Here is a 12,512-nt window from a genome sequence, read left to right on the forward strand (position 1 = left end):
ATGGGAACAGATTGTTTGCAAACAGAAATTACTCCATGACTTACCTATAGCATACAGTGTTACAGATTGTTACACATGAGACCAGTGCTTAACTTGAAACCATCAACTGAAAGCTGATATTCTAATTTTTCATTAATTTGCAGAATTGTTTCTCTTAAGTTAATATTCTCAGATGCAAGTAATGCATTCTCAAACTCCAAAGCATCTGATTGTAGCACATGATTTTACATTTTCAAATACTCCTAACTAGTTCCACTGCTGTCTAAGAGAAGTCATTTAGGAGATGAAGTATTCCCCTGTGCAAAAAAGTAACCATTTCTGTTTGAGGCTTTGGTGGCCAAAGAGAAAAACATGCTCTTTTCAGCCCTCTGCTGAAGTTTTTATCTCAATTGCATTAAGAGGAAGCAAGGCAGTGCTGGCAATGTAGTGAGGTTTTTGTTTTACCAACGTGCCTCACTTAAGCTAAAGGCAAATCTGAAATATAGCACTAATGAGGATGAAGGACTATGGGTAATACTTTGGTGCATTGTTGTTCCTCATGTGCCACCTACTTCTTCGTTTTCTCTGCTTTTACATTTCTGTATTGAAAACTGTTTCCAGGGTTCAGCGCTTTGAAGGAGAGGAGTTATTTGTGTGATCTGCTCCCTTTTCAACATGTTTTCCATCTGACCCTCAGCCACAACGCCTGGGAGGTCCTTCCAGCCGTCATCACGGTTGATTTCTGAGTCACCTTGTAACTCTCTCTGAGTACCCCCAAGCAGGGCCATAGGGGCCACGGCCACCTCCTATGGGAACACAGCCCGGGAGCGGGACGGGAGAGGGCGGGATGGGACGGGACAGAGCAGACCCGGGAGAAAGCTTCCCTCCGTCAACCGCTTCAACTACTCCCGTGTCCGTCACCTTTCGCCTCTGACGCAGGGTGGCTGTGGTGTCTTTGGCAGTACGCGGCTGCACTGCACCCTGGCATCGCTTGTCTGCTCAGTGAACTTGCACCGGCTCCGCCTCAGGCGCCAAGGATAACCCCTCTCTGGCATGGGAGGCACTCACCGCCAGCGGGCTGCTGTACTCCGGGACTGTGGACGCACAAGGTGACAGGATAGATGCTACAGCTGTTAATGGCTACTACATCTTCCGTGATCACAAGTAGATGCAAGCTGTGTGGCATGCCCCTCTGGTCCTGTCAGGTTGCCCAGAGGAGACTGCCTTTGCTCTCTTTGGAGCTGTGTTTTGTTTCCAGAATTTCCTCAAAATTTGCAGACGAACGCTGCTGTTTCATTACGTGTTTGTAGTATCTCACTGCTGAAGGAACTGCAGCTTGGAACTTAAGGGCAAGCATGATGTAACTCCTTGCCTTTCCACCATACCTGGCACAGGAGACATCAGATGTGAATTGTGAACACTCACAGCTTCTAGCTGCAAAAGTATATCAGCTGTCTACCAGACAGTAGATACCTGAGGATATTGGCAGTTACGGAGATGTAACTGAAAAGGTTGTTCCTCTGGTCTGCATAAATGCTTCTATGAAGTCTTTCCCTGCTGAGTTTCTCAAGCCCAAATTCAATATTGTTATTAAATAATCATCAGCATTTTACTCTCTGTTCTTGGTTGTCTGAGTTCCAACTGCTGTCAGCAACCATCAAGATCAGAGAAGGCCAGAAAAGAGCATTTGGGGATGAAATAGTCAAGAATATTAAAGATAAATCCATGTTGATTATAGCCGCTTGTTCAAATGGCTCATTCAGTATCTGAATGCAAAGAATTTTTGTTCTAAGCACAGCCATCAGCACCACCCTGCTGCTAGGCAAATGTTATTTCCATAAAATATCTGACAACTTTAAAATTTTTAATCATCTAAGGAGTTTTTTGTCATCACTGTAAAACCCTGTGTCAGCATGTGGAATGGGAAAAAGACTTATTGCTACACGATGTTCAGCTCTTGGACTGAAATACTATTTGGACCAAAATGCTATTTGGACCAGAATTCTGACTTACTTTTACCAGGAAAAATTTTTCTTTAGGCTTTCTACTGAAATCAGTGAAGCCATTACAGGTATAAGAGGGCATTCAAAATTAATAAAAGTGCTAGGAGCTAGATCTTACAGGACACATGTGAAAGCCCATAGAAATGATTAAGAAGTATGATGTGAACATAGAAGTCTGCCATGGGCCCTGCAGTTACATGAACTGGTCAACATCAGTGCCACTCTTTGGTGTTAAGCATCTGTAAGGCTTTCCACAGGGTCCCACACAACACCCTTATCTCCAAACTGCGTTTGAAGGGTGGACTGTTTGGTGGATAAGGAATTGACTGGATGGACGTAGCCAGAGAGTTGTGGTCACTGGCTCTTATGTCTCAGGGGAGGACAGTGACGAGTGGTGTCCCTCAGGGTTCTGTCTTGGGACCAGTGCTCTTCAATTTATGCATCAATGACACAGACAGTGAGACTGAGTGCACCCTCAGTGAGTTTGCAAATGACACGAAGCTGAGCAATGCGGTTGACACAACAGAAGGATGGGATGCTATTCAGGACAACCTGAACAAGCTTGAAAAGTGGGCCCACAAGAACCTCATGAAGACAGTCTGGGAGAAGGTTTCAGGGAGACTTCATTGTGGCCTTCCAGGACTTGAAAGGGACTTATAAAAAAGAGGGAGAGTGACTTTATACATGGGCAAATAGTGATAGTACAAGGGGGAATGGGTTTAAAGTAAAGGAGGAAAGATTTAGATGAGATGTTAGGAAGAAGTTCTTTACTCAAGAGGGTGGTGAGGCACTGGAATAGGTCACCCATAGAAGTCGTGGATGCCCCATCCCTGGAACTGTTCAAGGCCAGCTTGGATGGGGACCTGAGCAACCTGATCTAGTTGAAGATGGGATTTTAGGGATTGTAACAAAGTGATTGTTAAGGTCCCTTCCAGCCCAAGCCTTTCTATGATTCTATATATATATATATCTCTAAACTGTGTGAATCACCCATAATATAGTCTGTCACAGTGTAATGTGCAAGGACATTTATTTATCTACTGCTAGAGTACTCGTTTTTATCAGGTGCATTAACCCACATATACACATGATGCTTTATTTAGTATTTCATCTGCAATGGTCAACTATGTCAAATAGCTGCCAGAAGATTTCAAAACCACTTTCCCATTAAAATTACTGTAAATATGATAATTTTTAAGTTCTATTTTTGTATCTTTATAAACAACATGCTGAAGACTACTTGTCAAGAGATTACAACTCAGCAACTATTTTCTGGCATAATCCTACATTTGAGAATTTTTAAGTAGCTTTGTACTTTATTGGAATCTCTCCTGAAACAGTGGATGAAGTCAGAGTCACTCATCATGTTTGCTTCATTACTTATTGATAAACCAGTGCCTTCAGATGATGCCATTCCATTTAATGAGTTGCTGATGATCCCCATTGACTGCATCTGTATTGAAAACAGGAAAAGAAGTACAACTTGTAACTACACATACAACAAATCTTGAAAATGCTAGTGCAGAAGTCAACTGAGGCGTCACTATGTTGGGATGTGCTACTCCAGACCTTTCACATGCTTATTGAAGACATATGTAAAGTTCCTTACATAGAAAAACATTTTTTATCCTATACAACCCTTAGACTAGACTGAAATGATTTGATATACTATTAATGAATACTGGGGTATAACTTCATCTGAGTTTAAGTAGAGAAACCCCTATTTGGTAATCATTAGATCCTCTTGAAGAGTTATAGCGAATCTGTCTTGAGACTTTTTAGCCATTTATTTTAATAATGGCTTTGTAAAGGGAAGCTTCTAATGTGAGCATCCACCAGTGCTGTTTAACCTGGTGAACTCTGCAGACTGTGATCACCTCTCAGAGCAGGAGCTTCACAACAGAAGCAACTTTGGAATTTTTTGTCTTACAGAAAAACATGGCTGCAAAATATGGAATGTATTTGCATTGTTTGTTAATTTTTGTAATTACATTCCTACCCTGTGGTATGTCCATAGTACAGGGATACTTCAAAGCTTTCCCTCTTCGTAATTCCTTCAAAGATGTTTTAGATAAAATTGAGTAAGTAAATATACAAAAAGTATGTAGCTAATTTAGAGTTTGATGGTTTGCTTCAGCTACAGAACGAAGCAAAGGTCGGGCTTTGAGGTTTAACACTTCTGAACTTTAAGGCCATTTTAACCCAAAACCATGGCTACATTTGGAAAATAGAGTTTCCATTTGTAGCTCTGAGTCACCCTAATCAGGGCTGCATTTTAGAGCAGGGTATATTCAGCCTATCCTAGTAGTAAGCTACTTATTATTTTAAAACTTGTATTCCCCACCTGTGTTCATAAAGCTGAAAGGTGATCTGCTAGGGTAAGATACTAGTTTATTAACCACTTTTTGTAGTGAAAGGGGCACCTTGGCAGTGTGGCCATTGCAGAGAATGGGTACACAGCCTTCACTGGTTTAGTCAAAACTACAAATAAGTTTAGATATGAATGCACAAGAAATGCAAAGGTCAGGACTTCTAACTAGTAATGAGAAGACAGGAATGGAAATAACAAAAATACATCCTATAATTTACATATGACCTGCCAGAATTTGGAATGGAGGTTTGAATTTTTTTTGTGACTGGCACTGGACTTAAGCAATGTCACTGTTGTCTTGGAGAACTTATCCCAGCATAAAATTATTGCCTTAGGAAAGAGGTCTTTTCAGGAGATGGCAGTGATACTTAAATTACTTAGAATAAAATAAAACTGAAAACATTTAAGCATTTATCATGATCTACCCACATCTCCTCTACTGCCCTAGAAAAGTAATGTCATTACTGGCTCGTATGTGAAGCTGTGGAAGGCTCTAGTCTTTGTACTTGTGTCCTTCTTTCATATATTTAATATTAATAAAATATTGCTTGTCAGATATGGAAATCTATAATGCCATCTATGTAACTGCCAATCGATCAACTAAGTCACATCCTTTGACCCAAAGATGCCTGTATCTGTAACAGAGTCCAACATTTTGCTGGATGAGAGCCTCCAAGCCCAAGTGAGAGCAGACACTGCCCTCTCCCCGAAGTCAGTCGTGCCACATAACTGGTATAAATAAAAACTACATTGGAAATCTTACCTTTTCTGTTACTTTCTCAACTCCAGTCTTCAGCTCATGTACCATATTGCTGATTTGCTTAGCTTTGCTAAGGCTGTCATCAGGTAGCTCTTGATGGTGCTCAATATGCTGGTTAAAGTGGGAAAGTGGTTCTTTCCAGGCTTGCAAAAGTTTCAGTATCAAGTGAGTGAGTTCTTCTCTCTTATAAATTAAAACCGTAAAACTCTGTTACTTTGCAGCAGACCATATAAATAGCCTTAAACAGTCTCATTGTGAAATCTCAGCAGGATTAAGATTTATATCTGCAATTCAATTCTTAAATGCCACTCTCTCACTGGTTATTTGCTTACATATAATAACACCCAGAAGCTGTATTTGTCTAGTTTTCAGCTAACACAGCCAAGGCCTCGTCTCCCTTTGTCCTTCCAGGGGACCTTCTGGACATCTTGGGCAAAGCTCCTCACTCCGTCATAACCAAACCCAAAAACGTTAATATTTGTCTTTGTCTATTTCCTTCGAGAGGCAAAAGTTTCTCCCAGTGCTGTATCCCCAACTTAATAATTTACTTTTTCTGTGTCTGAAGAAACTCTTCCAGTTCTTCTCTAAACTAATAGTGATTTCTTTTCTCTTTGCCATTACAACTGTCTAAACCAATTTGCTCTTCTTTTCCCCTTACCTAACTACCAATTCAGAGATAATGATTGCTATTTCTTTCTCCTGATTGCTTTTTGCAGTGACACTGATTAATTTAACTTCTCTGCCACATACACACAATATCTAAGTTTCCATTCCGCAGAGATTGCCACAACAAAATCAAAAGACATCTGTCTCTCAGTCATTTTGACAAAGTACTGCTTCAATACCCTCATTAAAACTAGTATACTATGATCCGAGCATAGTTAACCATATGCAGATTTTAAAATTCAGCAAACTAATGATTCATACGCAGTACTTCTGTGATGTGCACTTGTTTGGGGTCAAAACTTAACAGCTTTTTCCTTCCATTATTGATGAAGCTCGGCAGCGTAAAAGCCTCTCTGCCTATCTCCAGCCCAAAGGCGATCATCCCAGTATGATGAATGAGACATTTGGGGGTTCTGACGGGACGGGAGGTATTTCCCCCTTTCTTCAGGGGAGAAAAGGGAGGCAGTGTGACTCACGTAGTCGTCTTCCAGCACCTCAACCCCCGCTGTATCCCCTTCCACCCTGTCTCTGCCCACCGCCGCCGTCCCCCCTTACCGGGATTTTTTGGGCGTATTCTTTGCCGTTGGGGGTCAGCATCCCCGACGTGTGGCACTTCCGAGCGGGCTTTCCCAGCTCGTTATCACGGGGAGGAAAGTGTTTTTCCTACAAGGGAAGAAAACCTAAACATATACCGAGACTACCACCACTACCCTCCACCCCACCACCTTCCTCGCTGTCCCGCCCCGTCGGCAGCCGCTCCCAGGGCGGCGCAGCCCCGCTTGGCAGCAGAGGGGCCGGCCCGGCACTCACTAGCTCGGCGTAGAGCGTCGTGGAGAGGCTGTGAATCCTGCCCGAGTGCCGGATCACCCGGTCGAAGAGATCGGCCACGGTCAGAAGGTGGCAGCCGGAGTCCCCGGGGCCGCAGACCAGCAGCCACAGCAGTCCCGCGACGGCACCTGCGGAGAGCGCGGCGGCGTCGGGAGGTATAGGCTGTCGGGATGTGCAGCCCGGCCGGGTGTGCAGCCCGCCCGCCCTCGGCCCGGCCCGGCCCCGCCGCCCTCACCTGCCCTCCTCGCCGCCCGGGCGGGGGCCATGGCGCTGCGGAGCTGCGGAGCCCTCTGCCCGGCAAGGAGCGGCTGGGATCAGCCGGCGCTGGTGAATCCTCTGCATGCCTTATATATGCTGGGATCTCCCGACGGTGACGGGTTCCTCCCCGACGTTCGCAGCCCGCGGTCACGGTGAGCAAGCCACCCGGAGCGGGACTCCCGGCTCGGCTGGCGGGCGGGCGCGTCCCTCACACCGACAGGACAGACTGCCTCCGGCAACCCTCCGAACCCGACAGAAATGGGACTCTCGGGCTCTGTGGTGCTGCTGCTGCCCACTCCCGCAGCCGCCCGCCCGCCCGCCCGCCGCCGGGCCAGAGCTGCCGTGGGTCGGTGTCGCAGCCCCACTGTGGGCAGAGCAGGGGAGCGGCTCCAGCCCCACAGAAGAGGCGTGCCCAGGTCCATACCAGCGGGCCCACGGCCGTCGGAAGGGGTAGGGTGGGAGAAATGAGCCCAGTCATATACACTGCTCACGTCCGTGGTAACAGGGGGTTTATAAAAGGACAGCAATGGGCAAAATAAGGGGTAGGAGAGAAGCTTGGTCTGATTACATTCATCTCTTAGCTGTCTTTTCTAATCACATAGTAAAAATCAGATCTGCTTTTCCTGGTTCCTTGCAGGTGATCAGAGGTATCAACACGGAAGATGTGATAGCTGATGACCCCATGCTTGATGTTCCAAGTGTGCCTGAGAATGGTTGGTCACATATGGCTAAAAGGTTCAGGGAGTAACAAAGCAAAGGACTGCAGTCCGGATCCCTAAAGGGGTGCAAGTGTTATGGACTTGGTTGCTGTCTTCTATTTCTGGGCATGAGATCCCGAGCAGCCCTACAGGACATATAACAGAAGTTGAGATGTTGGTCATGAGGAAAATTAGTCAGCTCTGCCCTTGTTGGGGTTTTTCACTGCCAGGGGAACAGTCTGCTGAGAAATGAGGATACATGTGACATGAAATTGTTGTCTTCCCTTCCCAGTCATTATGCTAGAGTCATGTATCTGTCTTCTAACCCCTGAATTCTGATTTCATTTATGGACCATACCTCCACCAGAATGATGAAGATCATCCCTCTCCCCACCTTTTAAGGACAACTGGGTAACTAGGACTCATTCTGGAGGTGTTAGACATGTGTTTGACTAGCTTTCAGACAAGGAGAAATGGAACTTGGTCACTTATATGCTATGTGGATGCTAAAAAAACTGGTATACAACAAGTAGAGGTAGCTACTTCTCTAGCCAAATCTTTAATTGCCGTCTGCCACTGCATTTAGGAGCTGTGAACTTGCAGTGTGGAAAACGTAAATTACTTGAATTGCGAACAATACAGTACAGCTTAGAGGAAAGAATCCACAGTAAATTAGGAAATTTTTGAAGGTTCTAGTTTCTAAACTGTTGTTTTCTTAATGAAAGATATAGCAATGTTTAAAAATTGTTTTTACTGGCTCTTCACTGATATTTTAAGTTTGTAGATGTCACCGAACATGAAGTCACTTGAAGAAAGTAGGGTGCAATTCAGTAAAAAAACCCCAAAGTACTATATTTAGACAGGAGCTTAGCTGTCCAAATACAGAACAAGGGAGCAGTCAAACAGAAGGGGATCATGATTTGTACAAAATAACAAGTTGAACCTATGTCAGTAGTTTCTTGCTTCACATTATTCATTTATTCCTTTGATTTGCAGTCTGGTTTATGTCGTCTGAAATGTTTTCTGTGAGATGTGAAAGTGTTCTACTGCCACACATTGCATTGTAAGGCCCCCACTAAAATACTATGCTCAGTGCTGCACATCCCTTTTCAAGAGATATGAACCATCTGGAAAGAGCCCAGGGGTGAAAAGCAAGAATGATGACAGGTTAAAATCCCCCCACAGTCTTTTACTGCAAGTAAAGACTCATCTAAGTGTGATTTTTTGTCTACCAGGGAAAGACAAGGCAAGGATCCAGTTTTCAGATGTGCATAAGGTAGCGGCAAAGAGAAAGGGAATCAATTATTCAGCAAATTAATGATGGATACAAGATATAACTGCCCTGGAGGTTTTTATGATGAGGCTGGATGTGGCACTGAGTGCCGTGATCTAGTAATCACAGTGGGGTTGGATCAAGGGTTGGACTTGATGATCTCAGAGGTCTCTTCCAACCCAGTTAATTCTATGATTCTATGATTCTATGATTCTATGATTAAAGTGCAAGGAGATTTAAATCAGACATTTGAAAGAACTTCTGCGTTCTAATGGTGAGGAGATGTTACAAACTGGAACAGACTGCTCAGGGACACCATGAAAGCTCCACCATTATCTAACCTATCTTATAAACTCTCTAGGAGTTTTCAGATAGTCAGAAGTGGTATTCATCCCATGGTGGGCAGAAGGGTGAGTGAGCAATATCGGACCTCTCTCCCTTCCAGCCTGCCAAAGATTTATAGTACAAGATCAACCGGAGTTCATTATGTATTCAAAAATCACTTCTAAATTTACAACATGAAAGAGTAAAAGCTGAAATGAAAAGATTTGTTTCAACCAAATACTATTGAATTGCCCTTTTCCTATAACATAACATAACAAGTCACATTTTATTGTTCAAGAAGGGACATGTCACACACTTTTGCTCTGAAAGTTGATGATATGAGCTCTTGAATAAAACAGCATGGAGATTATGTAATCTGGACCTTAAAAAGGAAATGCAAAAAGAATTGACTACCCACTTAAAGGAGTCAACCACTTCCTTGAAGGCTGCGTCTCAGTTCTGTGTTTTTTCTGAGTTCTGTATACAAAACCACTTTGTGTAGGAGTGTTTGGCTCTTCTCAGTTCTGACTTCTCAGCTCTTCTCTCTCTTCTCTCATGGAAAGAGCTGTGTCCAGTTTGTGTCCTTCACCCTGCATTCATATGATAATAATAAACTTCTATCGAACTTATATCTTTATATTTTTTTTCTCCTTCTTCTCACTCTTCACAATATAAACATTCTTTAGTCTCTTCATCTTAAAACAACAGTCCTTGACTCTATTGGTCACTCTGGGCAAAATCCTTCATGACTCTGCATCTCATTTAGCAACTCTTCACTCCCTGAGAAGTTGTTTACATTCATCAAATGGATTCTTTTTCTCCCTTATCTGCTCCTTTCAGTCATATTTCTCTGTTTTGATCTTCACTAAATCTGCTTTTGTTTATATCTAGGATGACTTTTTATAATCAAAGCTCCTCATTTTCATCTCCTGCAAAGCCTCCTGCTTTCCTTGTCCTCTCTTGGCTTCTACAACCATACAATTTACTGTTTCTTCTGATATTTCTCTAATTCCTTACAAAGAGAACACTCTGTGTCTCTTCTTCAGGTTTATGGGAAGACTTTACAGGAGTTTATCTCGCATTTTACAATCTCATCAGTAAAAGCAAAAATTCAGCTACTGCTTTTTACTGTCACTTGGAGGCCTGCTTTCCTGCTCCAAATTGGTCTCCTTATGTCCAACTATCTCACACTGCCTCTGCAGCATGTGTTTTAAGGTGCATCATATCTTTCAACTCAAACAGAAAAGAGCTAAAGGAGATCACAGCTCCTCTTTTCATACATATATATTTATTTTTCTCCCTACAAAAATATTTTATTCTGATTCTCTGTGTACCTCAGAGAGTTTGAACTGAAGATATGCATGTGTTAGGCATGTATGCTGCTGAGTGCTTGCCTCCGATCCATAGCATTCCTGAAAAGAAGTTTGGTTGATGATGGGCCTCTGCTGGAGTTGGAATCTGGAGCTGCTTTCTACATTCCTCATGTTAATTTGGCAAAGGTGGTTCAACATAATAAAATCTAGCGTCCTCAGTTCTCCTTCCACAGTCCTGCTTGTTTTCTCCTGTATTGTCTTGCTTATGTCTTTGACCTAAGGAATACCATTCTGTCTCAGTTTAAATGAGACACAGGTGTTTTGCTGAGGATGAGTTATGCGAAAGACCCAAACTCCTCCCCCTAAGCAATTGTAAATCTGAAATTAGGAGGCTCCAATTGAGGGGAAAAAAATATGGAAAAAAGAAAAATAACAGCCCTTTATTAAAAGATATATGGATATATGTGTATTGGCAAAAACAATGAAAGAAAACAAGTAAAACAACCAAACAATACTCCTATACCCCCAAATAATCCCCTTCAAAACAAACCAATAAATAAAGAAAAAAAGGTAAACACTTCAGTTTGGAGCAATTTTAACCACAGTTAGCAAGGGGCGCTGTTTGATCACAGGAGATGCAGTGATTGTAGTGTCCTGCGCCAGTCACCAGGGGGCGCTGTCGGATCACTGGAAATGCAGAGCCTGAAGAGCTTTGTGCCAGTCGGCACTTGGATCACTGGTCGTTGCCACCTGGGAGTACGCCCTCTCTGTTCTGCTGGCCCAGTCGTGCATTATAGTTTTTCCCTCTCCCTTTGATGTGCACAAGAACCACTGCCAAGAAAGGAACAAATGGGAACAGGGAAAGTTCCCAAAACAGTTCCTCTCCTATGAAAGTCCAAGCAGAATCCACATCTGATAGCCAGACTGAGAACAAAACCAACTCAGAGCTCCTACTCCAACCTTGTTCCAGCTTCAGCAGCCACCTAAACTCCTCCCCCCTCCTCCCTTGTTTCCCAGGAGATGAGAAGAAAAAAAAGTAAACAGGAACTCCTCGCCCTTCCCCAAAAGCAAGATTCTGAGGGCCATTAACTAGGAATGTGGCTGTACCAGCAACTTCTTTTGTGTTACTTAACTGCCCATTTAAACATCCCCTTCACACAGTGGGCAGGGGGAAGGGAAAAATTCTTGCTTAGTTTCTAATAACCAGCAAAACCATGACACATTCATAAAAGATAAAAGATCATTTTCAGCACTCTGGAAAACTGGGCATTGAAATAAGAATATCTTCTGAGGAGGCCTGGGTCCTTATGGGACAAATTTCTCAAGGGAAGGATCTTGTCATCCTTCATTTTCAAAATACTAAATTAAAATGGGTGTTCAGGGCATGCAATTCTCTTCCAGTTGTTCAGGATAGGATTTCTCTCTAATTTTAAGCATCCAGAGTTTAGAAATGGGTGCTTTCTGAGCTTCATCTGGAGATAGTTGGCCATCACTAATCTCCAGTGGTGCCTGGTTTTACCTATTGATTGTCAGGGGAGCTTAGGGTGATGAGTACAGACTGAATTAGGGCAGAGGAATCTCATTTTCTGTTTGCAGATGTAGTCTGCCAGTTGATGGAGCATGTGCTTGACACATGAAACGGAGCAGATGTGTTGCTTCTTTTGCTATTCCTCTGCTGAGCAGCCTATTATAGAAGTTGCATGTTTGCCTCCTTTGGAGCTACAGAGATGTCAGGAAAACATCCTCCTTACTATTTGTGACTGTGATTGTAGCGCACAAGTGAGAAACATGTTTTTGAAAATCTGCTCTATTCCAACCCTCTGGAGAAGATTAATTCCTTAGATGATCTACTGAGTACTCATCAGAATGAACATTTGTGCTATTTAGAGGAAACTTGTATGCACATATAGATTAAGGAAAACTGAAGATATAGACCCAGTTACAAATTCAAGTAATTTAGGTTTTGGAACCCTTCATTATTATTATAATGTATTATTATGTGTCCTGCTAAAGAGGTAGAATCAGTTATGTAAAGATGA

The 12,512-nt window shown here is 43.0% G+C and overlaps 1 protein-coding gene across 1 annotated transcript; it reads right to left on the reverse strand.

Annotated features, from left to right (window-relative positions):
• Positions 1–2,967: 2,967 nt before the first annotated feature.
• LOC114061970 (prolactin-like) lies at positions 2,968–6,873 on the reverse strand. Its single transcript, XM_027892931.1, has 5 exons — positions 6,843–6,873; positions 6,590–6,735; positions 6,335–6,442; positions 5,117–5,296; positions 2,968–3,435 (listed from the first exon to the last, which is right to left on the reverse strand). Exons 1-5 carry the CDS (start codon positions 6,871–6,873, stop codon positions 3,241–3,243), a joined length of 660 nt encoding a protein of 219 aa, XP_027748732.1. The 3' UTR covers positions 2,968–3,240.
• Between the last annotated feature and the right edge of the window lie 5,639 nt (positions 6,874–12,512).

This window comes from Empidonax traillii, unplaced genomic scaffold, assembly GCF_003031625.1.
Source record: "Empidonax traillii isolate 1590-97213 ecotype Southwest subspecies unplaced genomic scaffold, ASM303162v1 scaffold374:size1477467, whole genome shotgun sequence".
Classification (NCBI taxonomy): Eukaryota; Metazoa; Chordata; class Aves; order Passeriformes; family Tyrannidae; genus Empidonax; species Empidonax traillii.

Coding starts and splice junctions, on each gene's coding strand:
- LOC114061970 (XM_027892931.1), bottom strand. CDS start 6,873: ATGGCCCCCGCCCGGGCGGCGAGGAGGGCAG. Junction 5,297..6,334: donor AATACGCCCAAAAAATCCCG/GTAAGGGGGGAC, acceptor TTAATTTATAAG/AGAGAAGAACTCACTCACTT. Junction 3,436..5,116: donor TTGAGAAAGTAACAGAAAAG/GTAAGATTTCCA, acceptor TTTTCAATACAG/ATGCAGTCAATGGGGATCAT.